This window comes from Salvia splendens, chromosome 14, assembly GCF_004379255.2.
Source record: "Salvia splendens isolate huo1 chromosome 14, SspV2, whole genome shotgun sequence".
NCBI lineage: Eukaryota > Viridiplantae > Streptophyta > Magnoliopsida > Lamiales > Lamiaceae > Salvia > Salvia splendens.
In genome coordinates, this window is record NC_056045.1 from 22,425,808 (window position 1) to 22,445,914 (window position 20,107).

Genomic DNA, 20,107 nt, shown 5'->3' on the forward strand with positions numbered 1-20,107 from the left:
CAAGGGTCACAAGGGATGCTGTTACCACTGGATTCGTCATCACTCACCTGAACGACATAAACAAGCTATTGGAGGTTTGCATAGATTTTATTTAACAGTTACAAAGCTTCCCATTTGATTGTCATAATAATAATAATAATAATAATAATAATAATAATAATAATAATAATAATAATAATAATAATAATAATAATAATAATATAATAATAATAATAATAATAATAATGTATTGCATTAAATATGTAAGAATCCTAAAATTGGGAAAAAGAATACCGAAAAGTTAGTATTCATAATCTTGAAAAGTTGTACTAACTTTCCTTGTTTAGTACTCCCTCCGTCCCGCACTACTCGCACTTATTTCCTTTTTGGGCGTCCCAAGTTACTTGCACTCTTTCCATTTTTAGTAAAAAATTTCACCTACAGCCGTCATTTTTTACTTTCCTATACACTCATTCCTTAATCTCCGAGCCGAAAAGGAAATGAGCGAGTAGCCCGGGACGGAGGGAGTACAACTTTTCTTTTCTCTGGATTCTTATTATTTTCCAGTTTAATTAAAAACCGAAACAAACACAGGAATTTAAAATTTATGAAATCAGATTATTTTCCCAAACAGAATCCTGGCGATCAACCATGGCCTTAAGTAGCTTCCTATTATTATGTCAGTACATAACTTTTATTTTGAATACTTACGCATTAAAAAAATGACTAGGTGAAAATTGTTACGTTCATGTAGTAGATTGCAGAGAATTTTGTCTGACACAATGATTCAGTAGACAGTAATTGCATACTTTCATGATTAATCGAACTTCATAAATGTATCTTAGGTTCATTACATGATCTTATTTATGGACTGTTAAAAGTATTTGTCCCCTCTATCTGTTGTTAGATGGGAATGATATGAATATGCCTTTGTTAACCATCTCCAGAACATGATTCCAGGATGGAAGGATTGATTATGAGGAATTTGTTGCTATGAATTGATGACAAAGGGAAATGGTGGCATTGGAAGGCGAACAATGTGAAGCAGCTTGAATATTAGCACGAGAGATGCTCCGGGAGCCCTTACCTTTTCACTGTTAACATAGCACAGATATATAACAGGTTATTTTGGCTTCACTTTTTCTCATCTCTAGGTTATCACAACAGGTGAAGCTCTTTGAATTGCACAGACAGATCCTCTAGAACTATGGGGACATTTGGTGCACACAATAGCTGAATGCATACAGAATATATCAATAGCTGAATGTAGATTGTACAAATGTTTGTGGAATTCAATAGATAAACGGTTTGCCACTTTTCCTTTCATTTCCATGTCCCTACTGTTTTTTTCTCTGTTGGGTCTGCCAATACCATATACTTTGAATGAGGATGACAATGGAAACTACAATTGTTTTTCCCCTTCAGTTTCTCATTAATTTTTCTGGAAATGCATAGAGTAATAGTAGTAGTACTTGCAAATATATAATAACAAAATACCCACCAATTACTGCAAAATCAGAGTATTTGTAGTTTCTAAGGTATTGCACTTGGTATGATCATAACGGAGACAAGCTGGTATTCGCTGCGATATTATATTTGAGTTGCAGTTTCATTTGCTATTGCAATCTCCTGCAACAGAATTGTGTAGTATGAGTTGATATTGCAATGAATATCATAATTTGGTAACTAGTGTGAAACAGGCATATAGACTGATATATGAATGCATGCACACCAAAATATACCTTAAGCAGTGCTTTGCCTGAAAAGATGCATTTTGATGTGATGGCTCTCCCCTCATCTAACAACCATCCGACTTCACAGCAGGTTATATCGCCGTTGCCGTCTTCTCTCTTCTTCACTGAGGACCACAATTGCTTGGGGAGTAATACAAGGCCCCCCTCATCTCTGATTGATTTGCTTGCACGTTCATCACCAAGTTGTAGGATCATATTCTATCAGCAACACAACAACAATTCCACATTCATTATATAGATGGATGCCAAATAGCCAAAATAAGGAGGGAGATATTATCATCACATACATTGTGAGAGGCATCAAATCTGGCAACGGCGCTGGTGCCTTGCCAAACACCACAAACTCGAGAAGCTTCAAGCTGCTTCGTTGAAGCAAAGCCCGAGTCGCGAATGGCACATCCACCGAGCTGATCCCCGTTCCTGAAGGGGCCATACCACTGCTCCACAAACACTTTGATCCGGACCAATTTCAACTCGGAATCCAGCACCTGAATTACCCTCACCCTAGACTCTTTGTTATTGGGATCAATCAGGCAATGCTCCAGCTCAATTGATTCGAGTGAAGAATCAACTGCTACGTAACATCCGGTGGATGCATATGCGAAGGCGGAGCCATGGCGTGCCGAAATGTGCCTCTCCTCTGAGGTGTAGACGGTGGCGGCGTCGGCTTCACATCCGACGGTGGGGAGGAGTTTGATGGATCTGTAGGTGAGAGAGGGGGTGTTGTCAGCGGTAGCGAGGGTGGGGCACTGGGTTTGCCAGTCGAAGACCTTGACCTCCCACTCCCTGTACGCCTCTGGCACCACCGATTCTGGCAATTCCACCGCTTGCCCCTCCGCCGTGAAATCGGCCCCAAATCCGTCCCATTCTCCCGACACCTTTTCAGCAAATTCTACCCAACCTTCATTGATATACAAATACGTGATTGATAATAAACCAATCAATTATTAATTGAACAAAATAGTACAGTAAGATAGTTACTGGTGGTTGTAGATATCGAAGCGGAATCGTGCACGTCGGCGGTGGTGGTAGCGGCGGAGATGCGGGTGAGAATCGGAGCAGCAGGTGTGCTAGTATTACGGAATTGGAGGGTGGAAGAGGAGCAGAGGGACAAGACGGGCGGGTGGCGCTGCGGGGAGGGTGAGAGCATCTCCAATGGTCGGCGTCACCACCGGAGCGCCGATTTTTCGCCCACGCCGGTTTGACGCCGAACCATTGGAACCGGCGTGGGCGAAATCGGCGTCAAAATCGGCGTCGCCATGCCGATTCCCGCGCTGACGCCGGTTCCCACGCCGATCCTCACGGGCGCCATTGTGGCTCCCGGATCGGCGCCAAACCGGCGTCGGATTTAAATATTTTTTTTTTTTTTTCGCAAAACACAATATATACGCGCGTTGAACCTCATTTTCATTCGCACCACTTGTTTTAACGAGTACTCTCTCTCTACCTTACTTTCTGTACAAGATCAATAACGAGCAATGGAGAACAACTACGAAGGTACTCCAGTTAATCCCGGGGGATGGTCTCAGACTCCCCCGCCTCCCGGTGTAGGGTCTCAGACGGCCCCGACTCCCGGGGCAGGGTCCCATACTTCCCCGGCTCCTGGGGGAGGTGGTTGGCCTCCAATGAGCGGGTACTACAACGTGTACCCGTGGCAGCAGATGATTCCGGGGTGGGCACCCGGCATGCAGCCCCCTATGCAGATGATGCCGGGGTGGGCACCCGGCATGCAGCCACCGGCGCAGCAGATGATGCCACCGGCGCAACATATGATTCCACAGTCGCAGGCGACGCACGGGGGGGACAACGCCTATCGGCCGACTTTTGATTTTTCCACCGGTTCTTCGCACACATCGACCCCAACGGATGCACAGTATTCGGAGACCTTCTCCTTAGCGGACTTGGGTTTTGATATTAACGACGTTTCTGAAACTCTCATTCAAAGCCAGGGAGTAGGGCGGGGTAAGAAGAAGGGCAAGGCGAAGAAGGTCGGCGAGTCGTCGCAGCCCCGCGCCGAAATCCGGGGCCGGAGGAAGTGGACGGACGCGGAGAACGTTGCGGTTGCCAAGGCGTGGGTGAGTGTTTGCGACGATCCTCTCGTTTCAAACAACCAGAGGATCGTCAACTTGTGGGCGAAGATAGCTGCAGCCTACAGGGCATTTTGCCCTGAAGGGAGACCGTGCACCGGGGAGGAGGTCCGGAAGTGCTGGGACCGAATCAGGGCTGGCGTCTCTCGATTTTCGGGTTTGTACGCCAACGCCCTCCGCATGCAGACCAGTGGCCAAACAGAGGAAGACTGCAGGAGGATTGCGGAAAGAGCCTACCCCGATCCGGATAAGAAGTACTATGAGTTCACCTACTGGAACTGCTACGTTGTGCTCAACGAGTCGGAGAAATTCCGGGCAGGCGTCGACGCTGGCTGGCCGAAGAGGCAGAGACTGAACTATACCGGAGATTATAGCGGCAGCAGCGGTGGTTCGTCAGACCTCCCCGAGACGGCCCAGGAGGTCCCGACTCCTCGGTCGTTCGGTCGCCGACCTCGCCCGGTTGGGCAAAGGCGGGCGCAGCAGGTTGCGAGGGGGGGCACACCGAGTTCCCAGGATGTCCATTCGGCATCCCCCCTCGGCAGGTCTACCGAGGAGCTCAAATTCTTCGCGCGCCAACAAACGCGCGCTCAAATGGTGAAGACCTTAGCCGACTTCCAAGCGGCGGTGGACCCCGAGGTGAAGGATTTTCTTCGCGTATTGCTCCAGAGCCAGCGTGAAGAACTGGAGGCGATGAGGAGGGACACCGACGGGAATAGCCGCGGCGTAGGTGGCGACGGAGGCGGCGGCGACGGCAGTGAAGAAGCGTTGGGCGACGACGGAGACGAGGACGGCGGCGATGAGTGATTTTGTTTTACTTTTTTAAATTAATGTACTTTTTACTTTTTGTAATTTTTTTAAATTGTTGTACTTTTTTTTAAAAGTAATGTACTTTTTAAATTTTAATATTATTATTCGAATTTTCCGTATTTGTCTCGTAAATTAAATTATGTATGTTGATACAATTGTAAATTAAATTATATAATTGTTATTAGTGATGTGGATAGGTAGTGTGAAGGCTATTTGATGGCTATTTGATGTCCAGTTGATGTGGCAAGCTGATGTGGCAGGAGAATTGTAGTGCTGATGATGTGGCAGTGTGAAGGCTATTTGACGGCTATTTGACGTCCGCCAGCATTGGAGATGCTCTGAGAGGATATTGGTATTGGAGGAGAAGAAGGCTGCCGTCATGGCCATGATATTTTAGTCAATATATCCTCTTTCTCTCTCTCTCTCAACCTTTCTGCAAATCGCTGGCATCCAGATTGTTTCGATACACCAAAATATGCAATGGCACGTCTATCCGCCGCCGCCACCACCACCACTCGTTTATGATTGGTTGGGGACAAAAGCGACAAAATTTATGGACTATGGTCTGTGGAGAGACTGGAGACTAGTGGTATATTCTCTCTACTGATTTATTGCCTATACCATACTTCGTCAGTAAAATATCTAAATATAACAGTCACGGTTATAATCGTCGGTGCCTCTACTTGTCGGTGTTGGTAACTGGTAAGCAAATTTTGTGCAAAGCCAGTCCGACGAAATTTACATAAAATTCATAACCCTTCTTAAATCGGCTCCTAACTTTCTAAAATAATTATTCTAATTCTCGAATACATGGTGCCCATGTGAGTTAATTATTCCGATGATGAAAGGGTGGATTAATTCTTTACAATTTCCCATAAACATGAGAGAACTAAGAGCATGCGTAACGCCATGGGCCGGGCCGCAAATCGCGAGTCCCGGCCCGTCCCATGCATTACACGGAAGGCCGGCACGGCTCAGGCCCGTCCCGGGGCCGCGTTCCAGGCCTGGGGAGCGTCCCGCGTCACGGCCCGGGACGGCGTTGCACGGTGACGGGCCGCACCTGGCGAGTCCCGGCCCAGCGTTACACGGTCCTCGGGCCGGGCCGCAACCAAATTTTTTTTATTATTTTAAATTCGAAAATTTTTTCTATAAATACTACTCCATTTTCATACACATTCAACCTCACATTCAACTTCAAATCTCTTCCTAGAATTCGAAAAAATGCCTCCTCGTCAAAGAATATTCGAAGATCAATTGACCCGAGTGTTAGGAGAGGCGGTACCGGCAATCCAAGAAGAAATGAACAACGAAGTTGAACGCTTCCAAGCTGCTATTCAAGCTTGGAACGAACAACGAACCCCGGGTACCACGTACCCGGATGTATATTCACCGAGACCGTGAACAAGCTGCCTTGCGGCTTTTCACGGATTATTTCTCTAGAGATCCGCGATGGAGTGATCAGATGTTCCGTCGCCGGTTCCGGATGCGGAGGCCTTTGTTCATACGCATTGTCAACGCCGTTGTAGCTCGTGACCCGTATTTCTGCCAAACTACCGATGCTGTGGGCCGGGAAAGTATATCGACGTTGCAGAAATGCACGTCTGCCATTCGTCAACTCGCTTACGGAACTACATCAGATATGTTCGATGAGTATCTCCATGTAAGCGAGCCTACTGGACGGGAGTCCCTCGCTAGATTCTGTCGGGCAGTCGTCGAAGCATTCAAGGATACGTACTTGAGAAAGCCAACGACCGACGACGTTAGCAAGTTGGTCGACATGCACGAGCGGGCCCACGGCTTCCCGGGGATGCTTGGAAGCATCGACTGTATGCACTGGCAGTGGAAGAATTGTCCAACGGCTTGGAGAGGACAATACACTAGCGGGCACAAGGGCACACATCCCACGATTGTGTTGGAGGTCGTTGCCGATTGCAGATTGTGGATCTGGCATGCCTACTTTGGTGTCGCGGGGTCCAACAACGACCTCAATGTGTTGAACGAGTCTCCATTGTTCAACGACTTGTGTGCTGGGCGAGCACCGAACGTAGAGTTCACGGCCAACCACCGTCGGTATAGTATGGGGTACTATCTGGCAGACGGGATCTACCCTCGATGGCCCGTGTTCGTGAAGACTATCACAGCTCCGACAACCGATCGGAGGGCAATGTTTGCCCAAAGGCAAGAGGCGGCTCGGAAAGATGTCGAGCGTGCATTCGGAGTCCTCCAAGCGCGGTGGGCTATCGTGAAGGGAGCGGCCCGTGGTTGGCAGCGGTCAAACATCGCCGACACAATGTATGCATGTATCATAATGCATACCATGATCGTTGAGGACGAACAAGATAACGTCACTTTGTGGAGCGACGATCCGCTCGCCAGCACCGGGAGTAACTACGTTGTCACCGAGCCGCCCGTGCAGGGCCTTCCTCACGACATCCGCAATGTCATGGCTCGTTCAGCTGCGATGCGCCAAGAGGAACAACACACTCGCCTCCAAGCCGATCTAATCGAAGAAATTTGGACTCGCAACAACGTTTTCCAGCATTGACGTTATGTTTTTATGTATTTTATTTTCAGTTTGAAAATTTATATGTTGTAATTTTGCAGTATTCGATGAAATTAAATTTTCCGTGTTATAAATTTTCAGCGTTTTTTATTTTACTTTCAAAATAGGTTGGAGTTGTGAATAGTGTCATTTATTAGTTGCGGCCCGGGCCGCAACCTGCAGGGTTACAGCAGTTGGGGCCTGGGCCGCAACTGTAGAGGAATGATGACGTGGAGGGGACTTGGGGCCGGAAATGGGGACGGGGTTACTGATGCCCTTAATATATTCTATTCTTCCATGATCAATAAGTTTTTTTGTATTGTATTTTATTATTTTTGTATTAAAACTTATATGGTTCACTATTAAGATTATTATTGATAGTGTATGAACACGTAATTATTTGTCAATAGAAATGCAACTAACTACCAAATTGCTTAATCTACATGTGTGTCCATAAATCCACTATTTTTCAAATACAAGGGATTTTAAGGAAGTATGAAATTTCTATTTTTTAAATACAAATTTCCCATATGCAAAATGGAGGATGGAATTATTCATTATAGATAAACATAGTTCAACCTCATACCAAACTCAATCAAGACTCAACAAGTTTGGGTGGGTGTATTGTCCTTTTAGGCAAAAGAGAAATAGATGAATTATTGTTTCCTAGTGAAAGACGAATTTTGTCATTCAATATTTCACCAAATTAAGATGAAAGGATGCCTCCAAAAGAAGCTTGACAGGCCATTGGTTACTACTTACTTACTACGAGATGCAAAATTAGCAGTGTTTTAATTTGCGTCAAAGAAAATGGAGTACAGAAATGAATTAGAAAGGCTACCGATCAACGTGGACATAATTTAATTTTCACATCACCCTCAAGTTGGATGACCTCTCAGTTTTCTCTAAGCCTAGCGTTTTTAACACCCTTAAGTAGCCTAATACCAAATTCCAATTATGAAAACCATATGCTTCCTTGCCATTTTATTATAGTACCTCTATGCAACTCAAAAATCAATTTTAATACTATATTATTATAATCAATCTCTATTAACTTAATAAATATCCAATAATTGAGGACACCTAACATGTTGCCTAACATTCAAAACCTTAGTTCCACTCTGTCTACCAACTAAATGCATCTATTTTCGAACGGTATCTCGCTCATATATAAATAATTAGATATACTATTCATACAAAAGGTTGACCCGCAGTGACCCGCTACGAGAAGGGTCTAACCCAATGTCTGTCATAAGCCCACCTCTCAAGGCCTCACACTTGTGTCAAAGAGGTGTTGCAACTACACGACAGTAGTGAGATTTGATCTGTGGCTATTCATACAATTCTGCCCCTCTGGAACCAACTGCGCTGCCCTTGCGGACATTAGATATACTATTAAAATTATAGACATGTGTAACTGAGCAATCAAGCACTTTATGATTCAGGACTATATTGTGAGCAATGATTTGAATAAACATAAAACAACTTATTAATGAGGTCGGTGGTGAATGGATCACCGACATATACAGGTTGAGTTGGGGAAGAAATACAAGTAACTATATGCACACAACCAGAAATTGTGGTTGGTGTCGGCACCATTAATGAAATTTAGCAAAGCTGAATCCAGATTTGTAGTATGGAACATTATACAATTAAGTGGTCATCTTCATATAATTCAACGAATTACAAACCAAACTACTCATGATAAATGAAACAACTAATTAAAAAAGAATATCATACAAAACGCTATGTATGAATTAATTAATCACACGCACAATGAAAGATTTGATGCCGGCCGATCCCCTCAGATTAAGCGTGACTGAATTTGATCGACAGCAGGAATTGAGCCAAAAGGGGGATCGAATATACGTAGTAATAATACCGGCAATCAATAAATGAAAGAACGATTATAGAATCGCACGAAGAAATGGTGGATCAGTGGATGAAGGAGGCGGAGGACCTTCCATTGTCGAAACTCTTGAAGGAATCGTAGCGGAAGGTCTGGGGGAGACCGACATTGTCGGAGCCGAGCAGCTTGCGGCGGAGGTGGGAGGTGAGCTTGTAGAAGACGTGGCGCCAGCTGCCCCTGCTGTGGCTGCCGATGGCGGCGACCTCTTCCTCGTTCATTTCCAGATCGGCGGCGAAGGTAGGTTTTCGGGTGAGGATCCACCCCCATCCCCACTCCCACCACTTTCTCACGGAGCTGCCGGCGAATTCGCCCATGGCGGATATGGATTTGGAGCGCCGCATGGCCCACGCAGCGGCGGGGGAGGACGACGGCTGGATCTTCAGATTCAGGGAGAGGGAGGAGAGCCGGCGGCGGATCCCTGGCGCAGAGGCCTCCCGGGTAGCCGACTGTGAGAGAGGAAGAGATTGCTTTCTCTGCAGCTGGAAAACGGAGCTCATGATGAGTTTTTGGATTGAAATCGACACTCAATTGCAGAAAACTTCTGAGAGAGAGAGAGAAGGGAAGAGAAGAGGAGACGAGAATTTGGAATGTAATGTTCCAAGCACAGCATCGTCACAGCCTGTTTTATTCGGTTTTCAAAGGATTACAGCCAATACCGATGATGGGTCCTTTATTTTTTCACTTTTTTTTTTAATTTTCAAAATTTGGCAGGTGAGACCACAATACTATACCTATATTTTCGAGATTTAAAAAATTGCCACAATTTCCTCTTTTTATAAAATATTGTTACTTACTTTTTTTTTAGTATAAAGATAGAGTTTATTTGACTCAGATTGGTTACCAGAAATTTAAAATAGAATACTTAGTCTTATTACTAATTAATTATTTCATTAAATCACTGGCATACAAAAGTAATTTATGGACGCATGAAATAATGTACTACTTTTCAATATTACTAGGGGTTGTTTGGTAACAAGATGAGATAAAACAATTTCAGATCACATTTTTTAACTTTCACTATCATAACATGAAGTAGTGTTTTGCAATGTTCTAAAATCATGTTTGTGTACTGATCAGTCGTTTGGTACTTCTAGTATAGAATGCCATAACAATTCATCAGTTACGTATACTCTCTTGCAAACAAGAGTATCTCCAAAATAATCTCATTTTGCCTTAATTATTGGCTTGGATACATTAGGGGTTCCCAAAACCATCATTCTCTTGCTCTCTTCCTAATCGGTGTCACAAGTCGCAACGGACCTTTGCTTTGTTATTTGTTTACTTGTTTTCACGAGAGATGAAGAAAAAAAAGAGATATACTAAAGTAGTAAAGGGAAGAGATTGTTACTTTTTATCAAAAAAAATGACTTAGCTATAGTGGAATAGTCTAAAAAAGAAATACGACTGAGAGAGAGTACAATGTTCATGGTATGATCTAGTATAGTGTGCTTGGAATTAAATACTATACCACATAGACATGTGAAACATTGTACATGGTATCATTATAGTAAATCATGGATTACAGGTGGTGAAATAGTTGAACTAATGGATTGATAAGATATCAACGTCTATTGGAAAAACTAATAGTGTATCTTTTCCTTAAGGGCATGTTTGATAACATAAGTAGGAAAGTCCAAGAGAAGAAACAAAATGAGAAAATAAACCAAATTATTAAGAAAATAAACCAAATTATTGAGAAAAGTGTGTTTCTCGGTTTTTGTTTGATACAAAATAAGAGGCATTTTTTTAGTTTCTGAAATGGCCAGAAACACCAAATACTCCCTTGTGCAGACATTATTGCCCTCAATCTTTACCACTTTTCTCCAACATACCACTTTAACCCTAGAATATATAATTTCCTCCTCATTTCTTCCTCCCAGCAACAGCAGCTCGAAGACTCCCGCCGAATTTTGTGCAAACAGGTATGAAATCAAGATATTTGAGTTTTAATAAGGATACCCATCGAGAACAAGAGGCCAATTTTAATGATATTTGAGCTATAATTTCACCAATCGACCGAAATAGAGTTCTTCAACGAAGAAGAAAACCTTTGATTGTGTGTAAATCTTCCAAATAGGGCTGCACAAAACAAGAGGCCAATTTTAATGAGATAAATTCGCGTAAAAAAAGAAATTGATGTGTTACAATCGTGTGGTGTCCGAAAATCTGAGAGAAAACGGGAAGAGAAGATGGATTGATGCTGCAAATCTGACTGCAAGTCAAAGAGAAAAAGGGACGAGTTGATGTTTGCTGTGAATCTGCCCAAATGAGAAAGAGAGAAAGAAGATGGAAGAAAGAGTTTCAGCGTTAAAAGCAAAGTCAAGGAGGGCTAATTTTGGAAGGCAATTTTATTTCTTGATGCAATGGAAAATAAGCTACGGCTGAAACATAGATAAGTTTCCACAGATAAGTTGGTATACACTCTTGGGCACTTGTCGGGCTGAAGTTTTTTGCGGGCTTTCTTACAAAAGTTGAAAGTGTATCAAAGCATGGGAAAAAACAAGGAAATGGGCCTGTTTCTTGGATTTTCTGGGCTATCAAACATGCCCTCCGATATTTCTTATGTTGTTGTCTTGTTGGAGTGATGAGTCAGTTTATGCATCACCCAATCATCTTGAAACTGCACTGAGAATCATCATATACCAAAAGAAGGCACATAGTCATGAAATTATATTTTAAAAGTATATTCATTTGGAGATACTTGAATACAATGATGCCAATTGGACTGATAATCCAAGATATGAGGTCAACTGCAAGATATTTAACTATGTTGGAAGAAATTTGGAGATATGGAAAAAGTAAGAAGCAAAATATTGTTGCACTCTCTATTACTAAAGCTGAGTTTAGAGTCGCCGGAAGTGGTATAATAGAAGTTTTGTAGCTACGTAGAGTGTTAAAATAGATTGAGTTTCCACTATCCAAAACCCGTCAATTATTTTATGATAACAAATTACTCCCTCAGCTCTCAATTAATTGGCATCGTTTAACTTGGCACAAATTTTTAAAAATATACTACTTAATAAAAAGTGGAGAAAAAGTTAGGGGAGCATTAGTCCTACTTTTCTATATTAATTTCTAATAAAATAATTGTGATTTATACCCAAACTTTAAGCTCAATTGCAAAAATAACTATACCTTTTTCGTCTCATTCAAAGTGATTTTTTTTTAAATATCTCGCTTTAATTTATATACATATTTTGCAAACATTTCTATTTTCACTTTATTATCTTTCTACTTACCTTAAAGTTAAGACTACCTAAATCTTAAGATGAAATGAAATATTTTATTTAGATTAGGATGGAGATAATATTATTTATTTACAAACCGTAGTGAATTATGAAACTTTTTCACAAATTTAAGACCGAATCTGGATTAGTCTGTTGGATCATTAGTAATTGTGCGTTGAAATTGGAAATGACTTACTTCCTCCATAAGTTAAATGCTGCCCACTTTTGTTATTTCGGTCCGTCCGCGAAATATTGTCCACTTTGTTTTTTTTTCATTTTTGGTAAATAGAGCACACTTTCTATTAATTTGTTACACTTGCATTTTATTATTAAACTAATATATAATTGTGGGTTTCACATTCCACTAACTTTTCCACTCACTTTTCTTCACATTTCTAAAAACACGTGTCAAGTTAAATATGGATAATATTTTGTGGACGGACGAAGTATTTTCATGCAGTCTTTCATTTTTCTGTTTTTGGGCCATGAGCTGAGTACGCGAGTTAATATGGGCCAGCCACTTCCGGCCTATTACGTTCACCACTAGTTGAAAGGTTTACGTTGATGAATATAAAAAGGTAATTTATTCTTAATTCCCCGACAGAAAATACTTTACACTTTGGTCATGTTTGGTTGCTAGGATTCTGTCTGGGAAAGTAATCTGATTCCTTAAATTTTAAAATCTTGTATTTGTTTTCGTTTTTAATTAAACTGGGAAAGTAATCAAAATCCTGAAATAAGGAAAGTTAGTACAACTTTCCAGGATTCTGAATCTTAACTTTTCTTAGGTATTCTTTTTCCTAGTTTTAGGATTCTTACATATTTAATGCAATATAGTACAATTTATTATTATCATCATCATCATCATCATCATCATCATCATCATCATCATCATCATCATCATCATCATCATCATCATCATCATCATCATCATTCTTATTATTTATTACAATGTTTTAAAAATAATTTAAAAGTATAAACCATACTTAATTTCAGGATAATAAATAACAATAATTCAAATTATCATAATTATAACTATATTATTAATATTAATATTTATTTTTATTATCATAATAATAATAATTTATTAAATAATTAAATAATTATAATAATATAATAATTATTAATTTATAAATTAGTAATTAACAATAAAATTGTAATGAAATTTTAAATTATAAAATTTATTCAATTAAAAATTAAGTAAATATAATGATAATAATAATAATAATAATAATCTTATTTATTATTATATTATTATATATTATGATGTATAATGCATATTTAAACTATCCATCGTAATAATAAATAAAATAATATAATTATTATCATTTGTAATTAATAATTTATTAAATAATATGTATTATTATTTTTTTATAAATAAAAAATGATAAGTATATTTTTAGTTTAGTGTTTAAATCAAATATATACTTTCAAATGTTGATATTTTCCAAACACGGGAAAGTAAAGTTATTAGAAATCATATTCCCGGGATTCATTTTCCCAGGAATCATTTTCCTTGCCAACTTTACTTTCCCACCAACCAAACATAACCTTTATTATATGAAATATATGGATGGATTGAGGCAAATGGTGATTATGTCATCGACTTCTCTTATATGATCTTCTCGAAGAAATGAATAAATATCCACAAAATCAAGATAGCAAAAAGAATGTGAACAGTTGCAATGCCATACATGAACTTCGAAAAATAGATTGGTAAAAAAGCGCTTGTTAGAAAATATAATGCAGAAAATAAAATATTAATACAAAAATTAAAAGACTAGAAAAGCATAAAGACTACATTCTACTCAATAATGGATTTTCTCATACCATCATGTGTCCTCTGTATAGGAAAAAGATAATCCTAATCCTACTACATATCTATATAAAATATATGGATACATAAGGTGTGGCTAATTTAAATAAATCTAATTCTATATTATTATAAATTAAACATATCTTTCAATACTTCCCCTCAAATTAAGCATCCGACATTTTGATACATGATTTGCATAATCTTTAATTTGTTTAATTTAATAAGATACTTCCCCTCAAATTAAGCATCCGACATTTTGATACATGACTTGCATAATCTTTAATTTGTTTATTTAGATAAGAGTGAACTACGCAAATGGTCCATGAACTATGCGTTTTGTACGTAAATGACACCTAAACTTTAAAAATATCTTGAGTAGTCCCTTAACTAGGGTGTAATCTAAATTTTGATACTTTTTCACAATTCATCATAATTTTGCACCAAAAATGCCCCCAAGGCATAAAAGGCATTTTTGGACTTTCATATCTAGGTACTAGATTTGATATTTTCTTTATCTTTCTCTCTAGTACTAAATATGATATTTTCTTATAGTTTGAGTACCTAAAATTATATTATTCACTTCACTTTTTTCAATCACTTTATGTCATATCTTCATTCTCTCTCTTTCGCTAAAAATTTTAGGAAGTAAAAAATTAAAATAAAAAAAATACACTATGAATGTGAGTACTCGGTTCCAATGGCCACCACTGAGGGCTGTTTGGTAGCCAGCACCAGCAGAGGGTGCAAGGCTATATATGCCTCTGGAGGGGCCACCAGCTCCCTTTACAGAGACGCCATGACAAGGGCTCCTGTCGTCCGATTCGGCTCTGCCAAGAGGGCTGCTGAGCTTAAGCTTTTCCTTGAAGATCCTCTTAATTTTGAGACCCTCTCCCTTGTCTTCAACAGCTCCAGCAGATTTGGAAGGCTGCAGAGCTTCTAGTGCGCCGTCGCTGGCAAGAATCTCTACATTCGATTCTCATGCAGCACGGGCGACGCCATGGGAATGAATATGGTTTCTAAGGGTGTTCAAAACACCTTGGACTTCCTTACCAACCAGTTCCCTGATATGGATGTCATGGGTATTTCTGGAAACTACTGCTCCGATAAAAAGCCTGCTGCAGTCAACTGGATTGAAGGGCGTGGCAAGTCAGTTGTGTGTGAGGCCGTAATCCAAGGAGACATTGTCAATAAGGTGCTCAAGACTGATGTTGCTTCCTTGGTGGAGCTTAACATGCTTAAGAATCTCACTGGCTCCGCCGTGGCTGGAGCTCTTGGCGGCTTCAATGCTCATGCTAGCAACATTGTCTCTGCAATCTACATAGCCACCGGACAGGACCCAGCACAGAACATTGAGAGCTCCCACTGCATTACCATGATGGAAGCTGTCAACGATGGCAAGGACCTTCACGTCTCTGTCACCATGCCTTGTATTGAGGTTGGGACCGTAGGTGGTGGGACTCAACTCGCCTCTCAGTCCGCTTGCCTCAATCTTCTCGGTGTCAAGGGAGCCAATAAGGAGGCTCCTGGATCCAACGCCCGCCTTTTGGCCACCATTGTCGCCGGCTCAGTTCTTGCAGGAGAATTGTCTCTCATGTCTGCCATCGCAGCTGGCCAACTAGTCAAGAGCCATATGAAGTACAACAGGTCTAATAAAGATGTTGCTAATATCAAGTCTTGAGTTGATCAAAGAAATAGATTAGCGAGACTCTTGTTTTCATGCAATAACAATCCTAACCATTGTAATAATGAAGGGAATAGACTCAATCAAATACTAGCTTAGATCTTCTTCTTTTTTAATTGTCAATTCTATTCAATCAGTTATTCTTTGGTAAAATGTGTCATTCGCCTTTGCTATTGTGTGTAAGGAACTCTATCAATTCAATAATATTTCGGGGATTTTTCTTGTACGAAACTCGACCACCATTGTGTTGATAAAATGTTAATTGTATTTTTAGTTTACTTTGCTCAAACAACTACTAATGTTATTTTTACGCAAGGAATTGGGCCGGAACTAACCAAGACTGGGTGATTCTTTGTGACTAGTTTGTGTGTGCACAATATCTCATCCGAATCCAAGAGTGCGTATTCTCCATTGATGGCAATGATCAAAAGTTCATATGTTGTTACATGTTCAACTTTAGAGGTATAAAACTCTCATAAATTACCAATTCACTATTTTTCTGCGTATATTATGCAATCGACATTCAATTTATAAAACGCAAAGTATTTTCGCATAATTTATTCCCTACAGTTCTACACAAAACTATATGCTCCCTCTGTCCCATAGAAATAGAACATTTGGCATCAACATGAGCTTTAATGTGTAATTGGTAAAGTAAGAGAGAATGAGAAAAAAGTAGTTGAAATTGTGTAGTGGGTTGTAGGGGTCATAAATAATAAAGGAAAAAGAAGGATAAAAAGGTTTTCACGAATAGATATGGACTATTTCTCTGGGACGGATAAAAAAGGAAATATGGTCTATTTCAATGGGACAGTGGGAGTACATTCGACCCAAAAAAATAGTTCAATAGTGAATGATATGTATAAGTTGGTAAAGCAAGAGAGTTATAGAAAGAAAAATTAGTTGAAAAATTATTAGTGGAAGACGGTGGGATTACATTCGACCCAAAAAAATAGTTCAGAAGTGAATGACATGTATAAGTTGGTAAAGCGAGAGAGTTATAGAAAGAAAAAGTAGTTGAAAATTTATTAGTGGAAAATGAGATGTCACTTAAGAGATAAATATACAATAAATAGGTGAGAATATTTTTGGTTGGCGACAAAACATGCATTTAGTAATTTTTGTTACAAAATTTTGCTCCTCCAAATCCTTGAAAACTGCGATAGAAATGCTTCAAGTGCAATGTTAGAGTTGCATTGTACACCAAAATGACAATGACAAACTTTCGCAAATATAGAGAGAATAAATGGTTCATGCACGTCTGATAAGTAAATGATACATTTGTGAGAACAAGTGTTATCGCCAAGAACTCAAAATGGCCTTCATGAGTTCCGAACGTTGTTTTGTAAATATCCTTTTATCTCATCCGAATTTTGTGATATCCAGATCTCAAATCAAGCTTTATGAAATGATGTGCAACACCAGCTCACCAAACAACTCGTCGATGTAGGGATGTGAAACCTATCATGGACTGTGGCTGCATTTAGTGCCCTATAGTCGACACACATGCAAGAAGAACCATGCATTATGCGGATAAATAAATACGGGAGAAGAAAATGCAATTTGGCTTAGCTGAATTGTGCTGTGCAAAAGCATTTCTTTAACTTAGTTTCTCTATTTCCAATTCTGATAGTAAGGATATATGTAAGGCCTCACATTTAGCCGCACTTTTGTACGAAAAAAAAGTGATACTTTGACTTAAAAAGGCCTATGGGAAGGCCCACCAGAGGCTGAAATATGCTAGAAAACATGTGCAACAATCATAATTTATAAGGCCATCCACAACGCTGTTCCTATACCGTTCCTTAAACCACTATTTGAGGGCCCCACTGTACTTTTTTACTCCATTCCTTAACTAAGGAACGGAACCTGCAACCCTCCGTTCCTTAACCGTTCCTCAAATTACTATTCATTCAATTTCATTTTTTTTTATTTCCAACCCAATTCAATTTAAATAAACACACTTTAATAAAAAACAAACACACTTTATTAAAAAACACACAACATTAAAAAAAAATTCAACTTAAACTTAAAAAAAATAAAAAAAGCACACAATTAAAATCCTAAAAAAATAAAAAACACAAAATCAAAAAACATACAATTAAACGTGGGAAAATAAAAAAACTACTCCGCCGGCGAATCATCCTCCGGAGGCGGTCGAGGTTTAGGGGGAGGAGGAAGACCAAGTAGTCCTGCCATATGCACAATTCCGTTCCACCAAGCCGTGAATTGGGCGTTCCACCAGGCCCGGCGTCGACGACCCGGAACCACCAAGTGTGTTGTACATGGTCTCCCAATCGCCGAACGCGTTGAGATCCCACCCACCGGAGCCGCCACCGCCGTAATTCCCGTCGCCGGACATTTTGTGAAGGAGATTGAAATAGAAAATTGGAGAGGAATTGATGTTGATTTAGGAAGAGTAGATGTGTAGTTGTGTGTGAAATGTAATAAATTAGGTGTATTTATAGAATAAGAAAATAAAAATAAAAATAAAAAAAAATTTAAAAAAAGTTTAAAAAACAGTAAACTTACCGTTAAATTTTTTTTTAAAAATCAATTTTTTTTAAAAAAAATTAATTATTGCGTAATCTGCTGACGTGTCCCACTCGCGGGCCGGCGAGTGGGAAGCACGCACGAAGCGGGGAGCGCCACGTCGCCCCAGCGCATGGCGGCACAAGCCGTGCCGCGTTACGTGCCGTCGGCACCCGGCACGGAATGGGAACGGAATGGGAGCGGAATGGTGCGCCGCAACGCGTTCCGCGGCGAAACCGTTCCGACGGAACGGCACGCGTTGCGGGTGCTCTAATAGACTTAAGATTATGCAACTATATGTTATACAAATATTGAATCTTCAAAGCCTTTGTTCTCCCCATGTTGATCCTTCGATTAGCACTCTATGTACTCATGATTCGAGACCGAGCACAATAACGTGGTGTGTGATGCTAAATGATATCATATGATACTCAATGATATCTTCAGATGCTAAACTATCCTATGATGCTAGATGTTATTATTTGATATTGTCCGAAGTAATTTATTTCTTTATATGTTGATAGTTGATAATGTGATTATATGGTTGATATACGTAGAATTTACATGGTTTTAGAGAGTAGTTTCGCAAGATTTGATTACATTTTTTCTTTGTTTGGCATGATGATAGTTGTTTCTGTATTAAACATATTTGATAATTTTGTAAAGATTATGTAGAAAAAGGTTCCAAAATATGTATAAAAGGCAAAAGGCAAAACTATAAACAAAATGGATGAATCTAACTAAGTCAGCAAGTCGCCCGATTTGCCTCATGTGCCAACCCAGCGGCTCGCCAACTTCGCAGGCACAACCAACCCAGCAACCCGTCGGGACTTAAGGATGATTGCATAATAGATGCGGCAACTCACCGAGTTAATCCCTTTCACGAGACTGTCGACTGCCAATTTTGCCTCATATTTGTTTTCCACATGACTTTGGCCCTAGGTATGAATAATCTTGGCACGAATCCCAAGAGAAATGACACAAACGCTCTCAAGCTATCCCCTGAGCAGTTTTAGCCTAGAATTTCTTAACTATGTCTGCTACTTACTTTGAGTCAAAGAGACATCAGAATTAACGCCACTACTATATTAAGAAGTTGCATGCTAAATCATACAGATAAAAATAAAATCCATAAAGAAGAATTAAATTGCTATTAATAGGAAATTCATCGTCTAGAGAATAAAAATTCAAACAATTCATACTACAAATTAGGAGCAATACAAAAATTGGCCACATATGGCTTACGAATACCACCGTCGACAAATATTCAACTGGATGAGATAAAGACCAGTTTCAATTCTCTCTTTTGTGGATCCCTAGGGTTCTCTATTCGGCAACGTATGAGAAAAATAAAAGAAGAGAAAAATATGATGGAATGGGAGATTGAACAAAAGATGCTAATTATGACCCAAAGGACCCTTTTTACAAATGTGAAAAAGGTCTATATCTGATAGGATTTGAATTTTGAAGTCTATCTCAAGTAGGAAAGAGACTGGGCTTCGAAAGACAAGTATATTTCTAAATCATGATTTTCAGCAAAATCCTATTAATAGTAGACCTCACTGCCTAACTTTCGTAAACCAACCATAATTTTCTCTATCGAACTTTGATTGAGCCGTGTGAAGTAACTACACGAAGTTCTTTCGAAGATGGAGATGTTGATGGTCTTATGAAAGCATTTAGAGATCATATAGATACTGTCTTTCATGCACGGAGGGACTAATTAACATTTTATCCAACACAAGAGTGGTTGTCAAGTTTTATAGAGTACAG

The 20,107-nt window shown here is 39.9% G+C and overlaps 3 protein-coding genes and 1 pseudogene across 3 annotated transcripts; 2 read left to right on the top strand and 2 right to left on the bottom strand.

Annotated features, from left to right (window-relative positions):
* Positions 1–1,375: 1,375 nt before the first annotated feature.
* Positions 1,376–2,928, bottom strand: LOC121765313. The gene is made up of 4 exons (XM_042161408.1): positions 2,715–2,928; positions 2,021–2,634; positions 1,722–1,931; positions 1,376–1,608 (listed from the first exon to the last, which is right to left on the bottom strand). Exons 1-4 carry the CDS (start codon positions 2,881–2,883, stop codon positions 1,570–1,572), a joined length of 1,032 nt encoding a protein of 343 aa, XP_042017342.1. The 5' UTR covers positions 2,884–2,928; the 3' UTR covers positions 1,376–1,569.
* Positions 2,929–6,314: 3,386 nt separating this feature from the next.
* On the top strand, positions 6,315–7,820 carry LOC121764357 (the record flags this gene model as incomplete). Its single annotated transcript, XM_042160392.1, has 2 exons — positions 6,315–6,767; positions 7,806–7,820. Coding segments are annotated over 2 exons (468 nt in total), but the record flags the coding sequence as incomplete, so codon positions are not given.
* Positions 7,821–8,816: 996 nt separating this feature from the next.
* Positions 8,817–9,713, bottom strand: LOC121763645. Its single transcript, XM_042159711.1, has one exon. It carries the CDS (start codon positions 9,573–9,575, stop codon positions 9,105–9,107), a length of 471 nt encoding a protein of 156 aa, XP_042015645.1. The 5' UTR covers positions 9,576–9,713; the 3' UTR covers positions 8,817–9,104.
* Positions 9,714–14,803: 5,090 nt separating this feature from the next.
* LOC121763347 lies at positions 14,804–15,920 on the top strand (annotated as a pseudogene).
* Positions 15,921–20,107: the final 4,187 nt, after the last annotated feature.